The sequence below is a fragment of the Somniosus microcephalus genome, chromosome 9 (assembly GCF_052327205.1).
Source record: "Somniosus microcephalus isolate GS21.2 chromosome 9, FLI_Smic_1.0, whole genome shotgun sequence".
NCBI classification, from domain to species: domain Eukaryota; kingdom Metazoa; phylum Chordata; class Chondrichthyes; order Squaliformes; family Somniosidae; genus Somniosus; species Somniosus microcephalus.
The window spans coordinates 159,657,044-159,676,064 of record NC_140995.1 but is presented as its reverse complement, the minus strand read 5'-3'; the positions used below and the strand labels follow the sequence as shown (position 1 = coordinate 159,676,064).

Here is a 19,021-nt window from a genome sequence, read left to right as displayed (position 1 = left end):
TTTCATAAGATTCTTAGGGATAAATGGATGGTTTCAGATTAGTAGGATACAGATAGTTGAATGCCCCAGATATGGAGTGCTTGGAGCTAATGTTTTTTCCTTTATCTACTTGATTTGGACAAAGGCACAAGAGGAATGATACTGAAGTTTGCTGATATCATCAAATTAGGGGGCATGGCAAACGGTAAGGAGATTTCAGGAGGGTAAAAACATGTTAGCAGAATGGATATATAGGTAACAAATGCAGTTCAACGCAGAGAAATGTGAAGCGGTGCATTTTCGGAAAAATAACAAAGTATACCCTAAATGGTAAGATTCTTAAGAGGTACAGGGTAATCTGGCGATGCAGATACAAAAATTTTTTAAAGTGGGAATGCAGACAGAAAAATATAAAACAAGAAAATCATATTGAATTTTGCAAGACATTGGTTAGGCCAAAGGCTGGCATATCATGTGCAGCTCTGGTCACCCAATTCTAGGAAATATATTAAAGCATGGAATAGGTACTGTGAAGATTCACTAAAATAACACCAGGGTGTTATAATTATGACAAAAAGCTTGAGCAGAGAAGTCTAAAGAGCAATCCAATAGGAGGTTTCCAAAATTACAGCGGGTTTTGAAAAGGCAAATAGTGTTAGATTGCTTCCACTGGTTGGCAGATCGGTAACAATGGAGATAAACTGAGAATGATCGCGAGAAGGATGAAGGGGGATGGAAAAGTTAGGATAGCTTTCATACACAGGGTTATTAAAACATGGAATGCCTTGCTACAGGTGGGTATTAAGTCAGAGACAATAACATTATTTCAAAAGAGAATGGATGAATATTTGAAAAGGAAGAACAAAGTGGATTGGGGGAAAGAGCAGGGAAATAGAATTACAGTAGATATCTCCGGTTGAAGAGTTAGCGCCAGCACAGATTCAATGGACCAAATGACCTTTTATGTTGCTGTTTCTATCCTTCTATGAACACGCTTTCAGCAGGGTTCATGTAAACTATAGATGGCAGTCTTTAATTTTACTGTAACAATATAACATAACATCATTGTTATGGCTGAAGTCATCAGGAAACAGCACACATTGCTCTCTCGTGTTCTCCGTAGCAGTGGATAGATTTTTTTAAAATTTGTTTATGGGATGTGGGTGTCGCTGGCAAGGCCAGCATTTATTGCCCATCCCTAATTGCCCTCGAGAAGGTGGTGGTGAGCCTCCTTCTTGAATCGCTGCAGTCCGTATGCTGAAAGTGTTCCCACAGTGCTGTTAGGGAGGGAGTTCCAGGATTTTGACCCAGTGACGATGAAGGATCGACGATATACTTCTAAGTCAGGATGGTGTGTGACTTGAAGGGGAACTTGGAGGTGGTGGTGTTCCCATGCGCCTGCTGCCCTTGTCCTTCTAGGTGAAAGAGGTCGCGGGTTTGAGAGGTGCTGTTGAAGAAGCCTTGGCGAGTTGCTGCAGTGCATCTTGTAGATGGTACACACTGCAGCCACGGTATGCCGGTGGTGGAGGGAGTGAATGTTTAAGGTGGTAGATGGGGTGCCAATCAAGCGGGCTGCTTTGTCCTGTATGTTGTCGAGCTTCGAGTGTTGTTGGAGCTGCACTCATCCAGGCAAGTGGACAGTGTTCCATCACACTCCTGACTTGTGCCTTGTTGATGGTAGAAAGGCTTTAGGGAGTCAGGAGATGAGACACTCGCCACAGAATACCTAGCCTCTGACCTGCTCTTGTTGCCACAGTATTTATGTGGCTGGTCCAGTTAAGTTTCTGGTCAATGGTGGCCCCCAGGATGTTGATGGTGAGGGATTTGGCGATGGTAATGCCATTGAATGTCATGGGGTGGTGGTTAGACTCTCGCTTGTTGGAGATAGTCATTGCCTGGCACTTGTATTGCGCAAATGTTACCTGCCACTTATCAGCCCAAGCCTGAACATCGTCCAGGTCTTGCTGCACGCGGGCATGAACTGCTTCATTATCTGAGGAGTTGTGAATGGCACTGAACACTGTGCAGTCATCAGTGAACATCTCCATTTCTGACCTTATGTTGGAGGGAAGGTCATTGATGAAGCAGCTGAAGATGGTTGGGCCGAGGACACTGCCCTGAGGAACTCCTGCAGCGATGTCCTGGGGCTGTGATGATTGACCTTCAATCAGCACAACCATCTTCTTTTGTGCTAGGTGTGACTCCAGCCAGTGGAGAGTTTCCCTTTCCCACCGCCCCCCCCCCGATTCCCATTGACTAGGGTTCCTTCATGCCATATAATGGCAGCCCTGTAGTAGAAAGGCAGCCCGAGAGAAAAATAGGTTTAGGGATGAAGATAGCTGTTCAAATGGTAAAATTCAGCAGCAAAATCGCTGTCATCCACTTACATGGAAATCTATGACCTAGGAATCTAACTGAACTATTTGAATTAATTAATGTTTCTATGGTCACTGAACAGAAAGCTGTCAGAAATTATAATTTAATATTGAAATTATTTTTAAAGTTTCAACAGACATAATATAATTTTGTTCCAGAGACACCTTGAGTTTCCTGTAAACTGAATTCTCAAAAGAATACACAGTTAAACAATAAATATTTGCAAGTTAAAATCTTAGCTGTACAATCTTAGTGAGCAATGTTCAGTTTATAAAAAAAACAAGCATCCAAATCACAGCGAATGTATTACTTTGCTGGATTCAAAGTCAAGGGAAAATTGTCAATAATTAACCTTGCTGTATTCTCACAACATACTTGTGGCTGCTGTCTCTTCGTCGCTATCCTCGTCCCTCTTTCCCCTCTTCTTGCTTTTTCTGGTCCTGATTTCTCGAGCGTTACCACCACCTCCTGCTCGGGTACTTCCAGCCCCATCTAGTGGAGAAAGGTTTAAACACACTAAATCAGCACCCAAGATAAACTCAATTATAACTGTCAACAACAACTTGTATTTATATAGCAACTTTAACAAAGAAAAATATCTCAAGGCACTCACGCACGTGTAATTATTTTGAAATGGATGCCGCGCAAAAGGAGGAGAAGTTAGGAGAGGTGAACAAAGCTTTGTCAAAGAGATGGGTTTTAAGGAGCTTTAGAGGGGGGTTTAGGGAGGGAATTCCATAGTGTGCCACCGAGACAGTTGAAGGCACAGTCGCCAATGGTGGGGCGAAGGGAGGGGGATGCCAAGTGTTAGGCAGTTAGAAGTTTTAAAGTGCATTTGTAAGTAACCTAGGGGAGTTTCTTCCAAGTGTGGCACATAAGGAAGTGGGGTTGGAAGGGGGTGTGGATGGTGAAGGATACAAGGAGGTGGTCGGAGATAGCCTCGTCAGTGATTGAGACTGTGGGAGTAGAGGAGCCACAGAAAATAGGATAGTCGAGGTGTGGCCATGATTATAGGTAGGAAAGTTTCTATGGAGGGAGAGGAGGGCAGTGAATTTAGAGGAGAGGGGGGAAAGGGTAGCTGAGATAGTATTAAAAATCACCGAGGATGAGGAATCACTCAGAGCAGAGGCTGTGAGGAACATGGAGGATATCTTGACGAGAAACTCAGGGTGGTTCTTGGGTGGGCAGTAGACAACGAGGTGAGATACCTGAAGGAGGAGAAGGTGCTGGAGGAGGAGGAGAGGCAAATATGTGAGTTGGTGATAAGGGCCAAAGTACCATTGCAGCAGTTTGGGTGCATGGAACATATAGCAGGCAGGAGAGGTTTTCGTAAGGAGCAAGGTGTCAGCACCCATGAGCTTGTACTATGTTTTTAAATGAGATAAAACTTGAGACTTTTTGTTTTTAACCATGCAATGCTAAATGGAAGGAATTATCAGTAGTTTTCCCGTAACTATTCATGTCGCAGTAAAGAGTTACAAAGTAATTAATAAAATCAAGATGACAGCTGGGTAGCATAGTGGGCTAGCAAATCATCCTTTCACCAGGGTCACACCCTTACCCCGACAGGTGGAATGAAGGTTTCCCCTCTCTGCTTGAATTAAGGATATTGAATGAGTCCGAGTGGTCTCAACCCATTCCTCCTATGTGAAGCTCCATATTGCAACACCGCCCCCAATTTGACAGAAACTGGAAATTTCATTCGGGAGATGGACGGACGATGATGTGTAACAGAGGCGTCACACTGGTTCAGTTGTGGTGGTGTCCTCTTGAGGTTGGGTTTAAGGCACATGGGGCTTGATTTCACTGTTGCAGGGCATCCAATGACATCTGCCATTAGTTAGATTTTCTCTTGCACGTTTAGATTTTTCAAGTTTTTGTGCAGCAAGTCACTGAAAGTGCGAGCTGATAACGGCGCAGCGAGGGAAACAAAATGGAAGCATCTTCCACCGTGAAGGAAGTGTAAATTAGAATGGGTACATTCAATGTCAAATCAGGTACACAGAGAAATAAAGAGAGGGAAAGAAAGATTAGATTGAGAGAAAGAAAAAAAAGACAGAAAGGGAGAGATATTTTTTAATGAAAATAATTTTAAATTTTACATTTTTAAAATTTCCAGTAATTAAAACCTGAAGGAATTAGATTCCATGCTTATAATAGTTAATTTTCAGTGCCAGAGGTTGATTGGCAGTAACTGATACATCACATCGTTAAAAGGGTACTTAGATTTGAAATGACTTGACTTAACTTTCTGTGGCGAGTTGAGTTTAGGTCGTATCTACCATGCAAATACAGCAGCTTCACGATATTCAATGCATTTCAGCGGTGAGGCAGACAGCGAGATGCTTATTTTGTGAAGCGGACAGTAACCTTTGGATTTTTGAGTTTAACCGGGCCTCTGCCCCTCGCCTGAAGTTGCTGAACCATTTGCCTCACCATTATTTTGATAGCAAAATCTGGGCCATGGTTGCAACAGTATAGAGGAGGTTATAGGCTATAGCTGGCTGTACCAACACTCAGCTAGGAGCACTTGCCGCTGATAATGAATGTCTGAAGGGAGAAGCTGTTCCCTTCACCAGTGCTGGAACATTTCACTTTGCAATTTTTAAAAATGGCTTTTTACGCCTTTCAGACAAAGCAAAAACGAGTTAACCATTAGAAAACAAGGATAAGCTACAAGATAACACCATATACTTGAATATCTACGGTGAAAATACTAAATTGTAGGCTTTAATCTAAAAAAAATTTGGAATCAATCTGGATTTTGAAAGCTGCTAAAGGAAGTCAGTAAAAGTACGTACACAAGAACACATTTCCGAGCATTGTTATTTATAAACCCACCTGATGATTTCTTCTTCCTGTCCTCTCGCTTGTCCTTTTTAACTGAAATCATACTTTCTGCAATAATAGCAGCCTGCTTCAGGTCCTCTTCCGTCAACACGTGGGCATGATTGTTCTGCACCTCCTAAGAAAAAGGCAAACTGGCAATGGATAAATACAATATGTGAACTACAGCTCAAATTCAAAAAAACAAAAAAAAGTAGGATGCGTAAAGATGCTATGCAAAGAATGTACAAACCCAAGTCAAGAACATGGATGACAAGCAAGTTCCATGCAGCAGAAATAAAAAAAAACACAACAATGTCAAATGGCGTACAATGGAGTTAAAAAACCAATTGCTTTAAAAACGAATCGTTAATCTCTGATGCGCAGGTGACTAGAATTTCATTAAATATAGAGAGAAAAAAAAGCCCGTTCCCCTCCACAAACTATTTAAAGGGATTCTGTTTGCAATATAACCCAGGGAAATCGGTATATTTGAACCAAATGGATTAGTTTACTTGGGTGTGGGGAGTTTGGGAACAAATATCCTTTGCACTTCTGTAGCCTGGATTTGTACCACACCTCTCAAATTTTTCTCAGTTCTTAGAATAAAAACATTTCAATAGTTTCAATCCAATTTGTAGTGGACATAAGTCCACAAGGTTTTTTTTTTGGGGGGGGGGGGGGGGGTTAAATATAGCCGAACAATTTAGAACAGCCCTGTTAGTATTTATTTTATTGCAGAATATATCAGAGTAGGAAGAGAAGTGGATTAAATGTGCCAACATAAATCTTTCTACAAAATACATATTCAAAAGCTTCAAATCCTACCATTACCAAATTTGAGGATACAGTCTTTGTATATTATATAATATCAATTATTAATAATAATCCAGATTGAGAGCTGAAGTGGTCTTGTCCTCCATTCCAGTTCTTAAATTCAACTCGATACATGTTAGTTGGAGTCCTGAGCAGATCAACCACCATTATGGTATTGTTGAAGAAATACATTGGGCCTGAATTTGCGGTTGGAGGCTTCCTGCGGGCAGATGCCTCTGACCAGCTAAAAATATGGAGACTTGCGCTCCTGGGCCTCCATGCGTAGAGGCCCACGTACCCCAGGGGCGCAGGTAATTCGCCCCTGGGATCATGTGGGCCGGCCCAACGAATGACAGGAGGGAATCCCCATTCATGCTTATGGGAATTCTGTATGTACAGAAACCTCCACAAGTATAAATGGGAATACCCCCAAAAAATACAACTACACGTCAAATAAATAAATTTAAAAAATCACATTTAAAATGAATCAAAATGGCATTTAATTAAATATTTAAAACAAAAATTTAATTTTTGGAAAATAAACATACATGTTTTAAAGGGGCTAAAAATAAACTTACCTTATTTCACAAGTTTTTAAAATGTATAAATTATTTTTAAAAAAAATATATTTTTTTAAAACTCTTACGCTGGTAATAGCAGGCGTAAGAATTTCACGGGCATTCGCTGGGCAGAAGTTGGGCAAGTAGCCCAACTCTCCACCCGCGGAGGCCTTTTTCCCAGGGATGCGGCAGATCTGTCAAGAAAATTCTTGACAGATCGCAAATTCTGGGTTTTCGCAAATGCGCAGCGCAAGTCTAAACCCGGAACATGAGGCCCTTACGGGCGCGTACACACCTCGTACAGGCTGCAAAATATGGTCCATAGTTATCTCACTGCCTCCAACACCCCAAATATTCAACATGCAGCTGGGGGACCCGGAGCTCAGTGGCAGAACATTACGTTCCATCCCTCAACACTGGAAATGTTGAAAAATGCCAGCTCTGATCGAGAGGCCAATTATGTTGTGGTGAAGTGATTTAAAAAGAGAGAGTATTAGGCTTTATTTTAAACACTCAGGAATATGGGACTGATCAAGGAGTATTTCTTGAATTATGCCATTTAGATTGAATTTACCTGTGCAAATGAGGTTGATTACAAGACACTTCTCTTGTAACAGAAATATCACAAATGCAAATTCTACTGGTTTAGCAGTTAGGTCCTTGAGGAAGGTTATCGGGAGGGGGACCAAGCATGAGCCAGCAGCAGTCTTCGGGACTGCTGTGGAACAGGAGCACCACCCCACTCCACATTCAGGCAAGTATTTTTTTTTAAACTTACTTTTTTGGTGTCGGCCTCCAGAGGTTCCTTTAAGGACCGCTGGTTAGCCCGCATGTAAACTTGGTTATACGGAAAGCAGCAAGCCCGGCACCGGCAGGTTCAGGGCAGCCCAATTTCAGGAAAGGCCCCCAAAACAGGCGTTAGACCCTTTGCACGAGTGAATATGGGGTCGAACGGCTGTTCCAGACACAACCCCATGACACCTATACTTCAACCTTTACCCATATGGCAGTCGGTGCACTTCCGAAATATGCACACGCGCCGCCTGCCATTTTGAACGCTTAGGGGCCCATTTTACGCCTGTAAAATAGTGTCAACAAATTTCCATGCCATGTTCTCAAGGATTGCACTTAGCAGTGGAAGTATGCAAGCAGCTCCCACAATCGCCACTCTAGAACAGTAAGTTTTTGCCACTAGCTACAGTGACAGGTTAATTCTACATGAACATCACAGAGCTTTAATCTCTGGCAGTAATCAACAATAACCTGCATTTATGGAGGGCCTTTAATGTAGCAACCATCCCGAGGTGCTTCACAGAGGAAAAATAGATGTCAAACAGAAGTGAAAGGATTAGGAGACGTGAACAAAAACATGGTGAAAAAAAGTATGGTTCTGAGGAGGCTTTTAAAGGCAGGGAGAGAGGAAGTGAGGCAGGTGGGTTTAGGGAGGAAGTTCCAGACTAGGGCGAAGACAGCTAAAGACTCTACCACCAAATGTGAAACGGAGGGAGGGATGCTAACAACAAACATGACTTGATCGTCTCATCAACAAATCGCCATTAGAAAATGGAACCACAATGTCATCAATCTGTAAATTCACTGTGCTACTTTCTAATTATAGTCTACTCTTCATCACAGACCTTGGGCTGGATTTTCTCAGCAGTGTCGGGATAGCTGTTTGCCGGGTTCCGGACATGCTCCCGGCTGCAGCTGCTCTGTCAACGGGATTTTCCCTTGATTGGCCTTGTAAAGCCCGCCCTGCGGGGTTATCGGCCAATTAAGAGGAAACAGGTCTGATGATACATAGATACATAGAAGATAGGAGCAGGAGTAGGCCATTCGGCCCTTCGAGCCTGCTCCGCCATTCAATGAGATCATGGCTGATCATCCAAATTCAGTACCCGGTCCCTGCCTTTTCCCCATATCCCTTGATCCCTTTAGCCTTAAGAAATATATCCAACTCTTTCTTGAATATACTTAATGAACTGGCCTCCACCGCCCTCTGTGGCAGAGAATTCCACAGGTTCACCACTCTCTGGGTGAAGAAATTCCTCCTCATTTCAGTCCTAAATGGCTTACCCCTTATCCTTAGACTATGACCCCTGGTTCTGGACTCCCCGGCCATCAGAAACATCCTTCCTGCATCTAGTCTGTCCAGGCCTGACAGAATTTTATAGGTTTCGATGAGATCCCCTCTCAATCTTCTAAACTCCAGTGAGTATAAGCCCAATCGACACAATCTCTCCTCATATGTCATTCCTGCCATCCCAGGTATCAGCCTGGTGAATCTTCGCTGCACTCCCTCCATGGCAAGAACGTCCTTCCTCAGGTAAGGCGACCAAAACTGCACACAATACTCAAGGTGTGGTCTCACCAAGGCCCTGTACAACTGCAGCAAGACATCCTTGTTCTTGTACTTGAACCCTCTTGCTACGAAGGCCAACATACCATTTGCCTTCTTAACCGCCTGCTGCACCTGCATGCTTACCTTCAGCGACTGGTGTGCAAGAACACCCAGGTCTCTTTGCACTTCCCCTTCTCCCAATCTATTACCATTCAAATAATAATCTGCCTTCCTGTTTTTGCCACCAAAGTGGATAACCTCACATTTATCCACATTATAGTGCATTTGCCATGTTTCTGCCCAATCACCCAACCTGTCCAAATCGTGCTGGAGTTTCACGACATCCTCCTCACAGCATACCCTCCCCCCCAGCTTTGTGTCGTCTGCAAATTTGGAGATATTACATCCAATTCCCTCGTCCAGATCATTAATATATATTGTGAACAGCTGGGGTCCTAGGACCGATCCTTGCGGTACCCCACTAGTCACTGCCTGCCACTTGGAAAACGACCCGTTTATTCCAACTCTTTGCTTTCTGTCCGCCAACCAGTTCTCTATCCAAGTCAATACCTTGCCCCCAATCCCATGTGCCTTAATTTTGCACGCTAATCTCTTATGCGGGACCTTATCGAAAGCCTTCTGAAAGTCCAAATACACCACATCCACTGGTTCTCCCTTATCTATTTTACCAGTTACATCCGCAAAAAATTCCAGTAGATTAGTCAAGCATGATTTACCTTTTGTAAATCCATGTTGACTTTGTCCGATCCAGTCACTGCTTTCCAAGTGCTCTGCTATTACATCTTTTATAATGGACTCTAGCATTTTCCCCACTACCGATGTCAAGCTTACCGGTCTATAATTCCCCGTCTTTTCTCTACCACCTTTTTTGAATAGTGGGGTAACATTAGCTACCCGCCAATCCATGGGTACCGTTCCAGAGTCTATCGAGTTCTGGAAGATGACCAGCAATGCATCTACTATTTCTAGGGCCACTTCCTTAATTACCCTGGGATGTAGCCCTGTTCCTGGGACTAGGGACAGGGTCACTGGCAAGGCTTGGAAGCTAAGCAGAGCCAGGCCTGGTTAGTACCTGGAGGGGTAACCACCAGGGAAGACCAGGTGCAGAAGGTCACAGAAGGAGCCCCGAGGAAGGGCGGTTGGTGAGAAGGTCACGGAAGGAGCCCCGGGAGGGACAGCTGGTGAGCAGGCCCGGGCGTTGGGCTGAAGATTGTCGGACAGGGGGAATGGCGGCGCGCACAGACGCAGCGGCTTTGCTTCTCCCAGGATGGTGCTATTTACGTTTAATGTTAATGTTATTTGTACTGGACTCATGGGAGCTTGCAAGATCACATTTCGTTGTGCATTGTACAATGACAATAAAGTTGAATTATTATCAGGCCCTGGGGATTTATCGACCTTCAGTCCCATCAATTTTCCTAACACCATTTCCCTACAAATACTGATTTCTTTCAGTTCCACCCTTTCATCAAACCCTATGTTCCCCGGCATCTCTGGGAGGTTATTTGTGTCCTCCTTTGTGAAGACAGAACCAAAATATGTATTTAGTTGGTCCGCCATATCTTTGTTCCCCATTATCAATTCCCCCGATTCTGACTGCAAGGGACCTACGCTTGACTTCACCAATCTTTTTCTCTTCACATATCTATAAAAGCTTTTACAGTCAGTTTTTATGTTCTCTGCAAGCTTACTCTCATATTCTATTTTCCCTTTCTTAATTAATCCCTTCGTCCTCCTTTGTTGAATCCTAAACTGCTCCCAATCCTCAGGATTATTGCTTTTTCTGGCCAATTTATATGCCCTCTCCTTGGACCTTATGCTATCCCTAATTTCCCTTGTTAGCCACGGTTGGGTCACCTTTTTTGTTTTATTTTTATGCCAAACTGGGATGAACAAATTCTGTAGTTCATCCATTCGGTCTTTGAATGTTTGCCATTGCCTATCCACCGTCAACCCTTTGAGTGCCATTCCCCAATCAATCCTACCCAACTCGCTCCTCAGACCATCATAGTTTCCTTTATTTAAATTGAGGACCCTAGTCTCCGAGTCAACTACTTCATTCTCCACCTTAATGAAGAATTCGATCATATTATAATTGCTCCGACCCAAGGGGCCTCTTACAACAAGATTGCTAATTAATCCTTTCTCGTCACATAATACCCAGTCTAAGATGGCCTGATCTCTGGTTGGTTCCTCATTTGATGACGCATAAGAACATAAGTAGGAGGAGCAGGAGTAAGCCATACGGCCCCTCGGGCCTGCTCCGCTATTCAATAAGATCATGGCTGATCCGAATCTAGACTCACGTCCACTTCCCTGCCCTCTCCCCGTAACCCCTAATTCCCTTATCTGCTAGGAAACTGTCTATCTTCATTTAAAATTTATTTAATGTTGCAGCTTCCGCAGCTCTCTGGGGTAGCAAATTCCATAGATTTACTACCGAGTGAAGAAGTTTCTCCTCATCTCAGTTTTGAAAGGGCAGGCCCTTATTCTTAGATTATGTCTCCTAGTTCTAGTCTCACCCATCAGTGGAAACATCCTCACCGCATCCACCCGATCAAGCCCCCTCACAATCTTATATGTTTCGTAAGATCGCCTCTCATTCTTCTGAACTCCAACGAGTAGAGTCCCAACCTACTCAACCTTTCCTCATACGTCAACCCCCTCATCTCCGGAATCAACCGAGTGAACCTTCTCTGAACCACCTTGAGAGCAAGTATATCTTTTCTTAAATATGGAAACCAAAACTGCACGCAGTATTCCAGGTGTGGCCTCACCAATACCCTGTATAACTGCAGCAAGACTTCCCTGTTTTTATACTCCATCCCCCTCGCAATAAAAGCCAAGATTCCATTGGCCTTCCTGATCACCTGCTGTACCTGCATACTAACTTATTGTGTTTCATGCACCAGGACCCCCAGATCCCTTTGTACTGTAGCACTTTGCAGTTTCTCTCCATTTAGATAATAACTTGCTCTTTGATTTTTTCTGCCAAAGTGCATAACCTCACGCTTTCCAACATTTATATTGCATCTGCCAAATCTCTGCCCACTCACTTAGCCTGTCTATGTCCTTTTGCAGGTTTTTTGTGTCCTCACTCGCTGCTTTCCCTTCCATCTTTGTATCGTCGGCAAACTTGGATATGTTGCACTTGGTCCCTGCCTCCAAATCATTAATATAGATTGTAAAGAGTTGGGGACCCAGCACTGACCCCTGCGGAACACCACTAGTTACTGATTGCCAGCCCAAGAATGAACCATTTATCCCAACTCTTTGTTTTCTGTTAGATAGCCAATCTTCCACCCATGCCAGTATATTACCCCCAATCCCGTGATTTCTTAATTGATCAGTAATCTTTTGTGTGGAACCTTGTCAAATGCCTTTTGGAAGTCCAAATACACTACATCCACTGGTTCCCCTTTATCCACCCTGTATGTTACATCCTCAAAGAATTCGAACAAATTTGTCAAACATGACTTCCCCTTCATAAAACCATGCTGACTCTGTCCTATTAAATTATGTTTATCCAAATGCTCTGTTACTGTTTCCTTAATAATGGACTCCAACATTTTGCCAACCACAGATGTTAGGCTAACTGGTCTATAGTTTCCAGCTTTTTGTCTACTTCCCTTCTTAAATAAAGGTGTTACATTAGCAGTTTTCCAATCTGCCGGGACCTTTCCTGAGTCCAGGGAGTTCTGGAAAATAATCACCAATGCATCCACAATCCCTACCGCCACTTCTCTCAAGACTCTAGGATGTAGGCCATCAGGTCCGGGGGATTTATCCGCCTTAAGTCCCATTATTTTACCGAGTACCATCTCCTTAGTGATTTTAATCGTGTTTAGCAGCCCCCCCCCCCCGCCCATTGCCCCCTGTTTGTCCAGTGTTGGGATATTTTTAGTGTCCTCTACTGTAAAGACTGATACAAAATATTTGTTCAGCGTCTTTGCCATCTCCATGTTCCCCACCACTAGTTTCCCGGTCCCATCCTCTAAGGGACCAACGTTCACTTTAGCCACCCTTTTTCTTTTTATATAGCTCTTGCTATCTGTTTTTATATTTTTTGCTAGTTTACTTTCATAATCTATCTTCCCTTTCTTAATTAATCTTTTAGTTACTGTTTGCTGGCTTTTAAATGCTTCCCAATCTTCTATCCTCCCACTAGATTTGGCTACTTCATATGCCCTTGTTTTCAGTCGGATACTATCCTTTATTACTTTACTAAGCCACGGATGGCTGTCTTTTCTTTTATTCCCCTTTTTCCTCAGTGGAATATATTTATCTTTAAAGATGTGAAATATCTCCTTGAATGTAGAGCACTGCTCTTGTACCGTCTTACACTTTAATCTGTTTTCCCACTCCACTTTAGCCAATTCTACTCTCATACCTTCATAGTCTCCTTTATTTAAGCTCAGTACGCTGGTTTGAAATCCAACTCTCTCACCCTCAAACTGAATTTGGAATTCAACCATATTATGGTCACTCATTCCAAGGGGATCCTTTACTAGGACATTTTTTATTAATCCTGTCTCATTACACAGGACCAGATCTATGATTGCCTGCCCCCTGGTTGGTTCAGTTACATACTGCTCAAGGAACCCATCCCTAATACACTCTATGAACTCTTCCTCCAGGCTGCCATGCCCAATTTGATTAGTCCAGTCAATATGAAAGTTAAAATCCCCCATGATTATAGCTGTTCCCTTATTACAAGCCCCAACTATTTCCTGATTTATACTCTGACCAACAGAGTTGCAACTGTTAGGAGGCCTATAGACTACGCCCACTAGTGACTTTTTCCCCTTATTATTCCTTATCTCCACCCAAACTATTTCACTATCCTGATCCTTTGACTCAATATCATTTCTGACTATTGCAGTGATTCCATCCTTGATTAACATAGCAACCCCACCTCCCTTTCCTTCCTGTCTGTCCTTCCTAATTGTCAAATACCCTTGTATGTTTAGTTCCCAGTCATGATTATCTTGCAGCCATGTTTCCGTAATGGCCAGCAGATCATACCCATGTGTAGTTACCGTCAACTTGTCAATTTTGTTACGAATGCTGCGTGCATTCAGATAAAGAACTTTCAAATATGTTTTCTGACAATTTATTCCTACTTTTACCCCTTTTACTACTTTACCTTTATTGTTATCCATTCTGTCCCTTCCTGACATGCTCTGGTTTTTAATTCCCCCACTGCTACCTTGCTCTATTGCCTTCTCCGCTGTCATTTTTATTTTTCACTCTCTTAAAACTTCCCCCCCCACTAATTAGTTTAAAGCCCTCTCTACAGCCCTAGTTATTCGATTCGCCAGGACTCTAGTCCCAGCACTGGCCAAGTGAAGTCCGTCCCAACGGAACAGCTCTCTCCTGTCCCAGTACTGATGCCAGTGTCCCAGGAAGCAAAACCCATTTCTCCCACACCAGTCTTTCAGTCACGCATTTAACTTTCTAATTTTATTTACTCTAGCCAAATTTGCACGTGGGTCAGGTAGTAATCCAGAGATTATTACCCTTGTGGTTCTGCTCAAACTCCCTCAGCAGAACCTCCTTCCTTGTCCTATCTATGTCGTTGGTACCAACATGGACCACAGCAACTGGATCCTCCCCCTCCCACTCCAAGTTTCTCTCCAGCCCAGAGGAGATGTCCTTAACCCTGGCACCGGGCAGGCAACACAGCCTTCGGGACTCTCGCTCTCGGCTGCGAAGAACTCTATCTATCCCCCTAACGATACTATCCCCTACCACTACAACATTTCTTTTATCTCCCCCCACTTGAATGGCCCCCCGCTCCACGGTGCTGTGGCCGGGTTGCTCATCCTCCCTGCAGTCCCCGTTCCCATCCTCGCAGGGAGTAAGAGCCTCAAACCTGTTGGACAAGAGCAAGGGCTGCGGCTCATCCAACACTACCTCCTGGATCCCCGTATCTGCCTCACTTCTAGTCACACCATCCTGACCCTGGCCATGGACTACATCTGAATTAATTAATCTAATTGGTGTGACTACCTCCTGATACAGAGTCCAGGTAACTCTCCCCCTCCCTGATGTGTCTCAGTGTTTGAAGCTCGGACTCCAGCTCTTCAACACGGAGCCGGAATTCCTCGAGCAGCCAACACTTACTGCAAATGTGATCACCGTGAGCATCAATGGTGTCCACCAGCTCCCACATATTGCAGCAGCAACACATCACCTGATCTCCCATTCTATGTAATTAATTAAATTTATTACTATTATTCTTAAATACCCTCTGCCCCGATTCTAGATGATGAATATCGCACCTTAGAAACTATAAACCACAGAGTTTAAGCTTAAAAAGAGAGAAATACTTACCAACCAATCACTTACCCGCTTTCTGGTGACGTCACACTTGGATTACTTTTTAACCTCTCTCCTTCCAAGTTCCAAGATTGGAGATTGGTACGCCTTACCTGGGTCTCGGGAGCCTTTATACAGCCGCTCAGCCCGCGATTCCTGCCGATTCTCGCACTGAGGCCTTACCTGGGTCTCGGGAGCCTTTATATAGCCGCTCAGCCCGCGATTCCCGCCGATTCTCGCACTGAGGCCTTACCTGGGTCTCGGGAGCCTTTATACAGCCGCTCAGCCCGCGATTTCCTTAAAGGGACCATGGCCGCATTGAGTTTGACAGTTGTGCTGTCAGTGTTCTACAGCACTGAGGTGCCGCAAACACTGCACAGAGGTGTATGGCTGCACCCAGGCTCTCCCACGACTCCCTCCATATGCATATGGAGGGAGTCACAGCACGCAGGGAGGTTCTTTTCCCTTCCAAGGACGGAAGAGACCTCCCCAGGACACCAACGCAGCCTGGTTGCACATTGCACAGGAGGGCAAAAGCAGGGATGTCGTCAGGAGGACCTGGGTGCACTGGCGCCAACCTTTCAATGATCTCAGTGGATCATGAAATGTTACTGCAAAGCCACACACAACCTCATCCTGCTGTGCCACTCAACACATCCCCATCACTCTGCCTTCCCTACCCTACTCCTGCACATCCTTACTCACACCAACTTACCTTGCACCTCCACCCATCCCTCTCTATCTACATCATCACTTCCCCATCTCACTTGCCACCCCTCACACTCACCCTCATCCTACTGCAAGCATACCAACAAACAACACACAAGGGTAGGCATTTGAGAGGTTTAGCCAATGTCCATATGAAGTTTCTGGTAATGTGTTGTCAAACAGTGTAATCTATATTTTCAACACTTCACCTTATTGGACAGGTTTGCACGCACCTCGAGAAGTGTCTTAGAGTCATAGAGTTATACAGCACGGATAGAGGCCCTTCGGCCCATCGTGTCCGTGCCGGCCATCAAGCCCTGTCTAATCTAATCCCATATTCCAGCATTTGGTCCGTAGCCTTGTATGTTATGGCATTTCAAGTGCTCATCCAAATGCTTCTTAAATGTTGTGAGGGTTCCTGCCTCCACAACCCTTTCAGGCAGTGAGTTCCAGACTCCAACCACCCTCTGGGTGAAAAAGTTCTTTCTCAAATCCCCTCTAAACCTCCCGCCCTTTACCGTGAATCTATGCCCCCTAGTTATTGACCCTTCTACTAAGGGAAAAAGCTCCTCAGTATCCATCCTATCTATGCCCCTCATAATTTTGTACACCTCAATCATGTCCCCCCTCAGCCTCCTCTGCTCCAAGGAAAACAAACCCAATCTGCCCAGTCTTTCTTCATAGCTGAAGCGCTCCAGCCCTGGTAACATCCTGGTGAATCTCCTCTGCACCCTCTCCAAAGCGATCACATCCTTCCTGTAGTGTGGCGACCAGAACTGCACACAGTATTCCAGCTGTGGCCTAACCAGTGTTTTATACAGCTCCATCATAACCTCCTTGCTCTTATATTCTATGCCTCGGCTAATGAAGGCAAGTATCCCATATGCCTTTTTTACCACCTTATCCACCTGTTCCGCCGCCTTCTGGGATCTGTGTACTTGCACACCCAGATCCCTCTGCCCCTCCGTCTTGCCTAGGGTCTTACCATTCATTGTGTATTCCCTTGCCTTGTTAGTCCCCCCAAAGTGCATCACCTCGCACTTTTCCGGGTTAAATTCCATTTGCCACTGTTCCGCCCATCTGACCAACCCATCTATATCGTCCTGCAGACTGAGGCTACCCTCCTCGCTATTTACCACCCTACCAATTTTTGTATCATCCGAGAACTTACTGATCATACCTTTTACATTCATATCCAAGTCATTAATGTAGACCACAAACAGCAAGGGACCCAGCACCGATCCCTGTGGCACCCCACTGGCCACAGGCTTCCAGTCACAAAAACAACCTTCGACCATCACCCTCTGCCTTCTGCCACTAAGCCAGTTTTGTATCCAATGTGCCAAGGCACCCTGGATTCCATGGGCTCTTACCTTCTTGACCAGTCTCCTGTGCGGGACTTTATCGAAGGCCTTACTGAAATCCATGTATACCACATCCACTGCGTTACCCTCATCCACACACCTAGTCACCCCCTCAAAAAATTCAATCAAATTAGTCAGACATGATCTTCCCTTGACAAAGCCATGTTGACTATCCCTGATTAATCCTCGTCTCTCCAAGTGGAGACTAATTTTGTCCCTCAGAATTTTTTCCAATAATTTTCCTACCACTGATGTTAGGCTCACTGGCCTGTAGTTCCCCGGTTTTTCCCTACTTCCCTTCTTGAATAATGGTACTACATTAGCGGTTCTCCAGTCCTCTGGCACATCCCCTGTGGCCAGAGAGGTCCTGAATATATGTGTTAGAGCCCCCGCAATCTCTTCCTTTGCCTCACACAGCAGCCTGGGATACATTTCATCCGGGCCTGGGAATTTATCCATTTTTAGGCCTGCTAAAACCGCCAATACCTCCTCCCTCTCGATGTTAATATGTTCGAGCATATCACAGTCCCCCTGCCCTATTTCTATGTCTACATCGTCCTCCTCCATAGTGAAAACAGATGCAAAAAATTCATTTAGAACCCCTCCAACATCTTCCGGCTCCACACACAGATTGCCACTTTTGTCCCTAATGGGCCCTATTTTTTCCCTAGTTATCCTCTTACCCTTAATATACTTATAAAACATCTTAGGATTTTCCTTTATTTTGCTCGCCAGTGTTATTTCATGGCCCCTCCTTGATCTCCTAATTTCTTTTTTAAGTATCCCCCTGCACTTTTTGTACTCCTCTAGGGCTTCCTCCGTCTTTAGCCTTTTGTATCTGCCAAAAGCCCTCCTTTTTTTCCTAATCCATTCTCGTATATCCCCTGACATCCAAGGTTCCCTGTGGTTTTTGGAACCACCCTTGACCTTTACGGGAACATGTTGCCATTGTATGATCTCAATCTCCCTTCTGAAAGCCTCCCATTGCTCCGATGCGGATTTTCCTACAAGTAGCTGATCCCAGTCCATTTTGGCCAGATCCTGCCTTATCCTATTAAAATCGGCCTTCCCCCAATTTAGAACCTTTATTTCCGGCCCATCCCTGTCCTTTTCCATGACCACCTTAAATCTCACCATATTATGGTCACTGTCACCAAAGTGCTCACCTACTAGCACTTTTTCCACTTGGCCGGCCACATTCCCTAGAATTAGGTCCAGTACCGCCCCCTCTCTTGTAGGACTTTCTACATGCTGGCTCAAAAAGCTCTCCTGGATGCACTTTAAGAATTCTACACCCTCTGAGCCTTTCACACTTTGACTATCCCAGTTAATATTGGGGAAGTTGAAATCCCCCATTATTATTACCCTATTATTTGCACATTTCTCTGAGATTTGCCTACATATCTGTTCCTCTATCTCCCCGACTGTTTGGAGGCCTATAGTACACTCCCAGCAAAGTGCTTGCCCCCTTTTTGTTTTTAAGCTCCACCCATATGGCCTCATTAGAGGAACCTGCTAATATATCATCCCTCCTTACTGCAGTAATTGACTCCTTAATTAATATTGCGACACCCCCTCCTCTTTTACCTCCCCCTCTGTCTCGCCTGAAGATTCTGTACCCTGGAACATTGAGCTGCCAGTCTCGCCCCTCCCTCAACCATGTCTCTGTGATAGCAACAATATCATACTCCCATGTGTTTATCAACACC

General features: G+C 44.4%; 1 protein-coding gene across 3 annotated transcripts in view; it reads right to left on the bottom strand.

Moving 5' to 3' along the window:
- The window catches only part of ufl1 (UFM1-specific ligase 1), an 88,613-nt gene that overhangs the window by 35,582 nt on the left and 34,010 nt on the right, over positions 1-19,021 (bottom strand). For all 3 annotated transcript variants that reach the window (XR_015079568.1, XM_085997418.1, XM_085997419.1), the window contains 2 exons: positions 5,197-5,320; positions 2,731-2,847 (listed from right to left, as the gene is read on the bottom strand). Coding sequence is in view for 2 of the 3 variants with exons in the window: in XM_085997418.1 (XP_085853544.1) it covers positions 2,731-2,847; positions 5,197-5,320 (241 nt within the window). In the remaining variant the exon portion in view is untranslated. The remainder of the gene's footprint in view (positions 1-2,730; positions 2,848-5,196; positions 5,321-19,021) is intronic.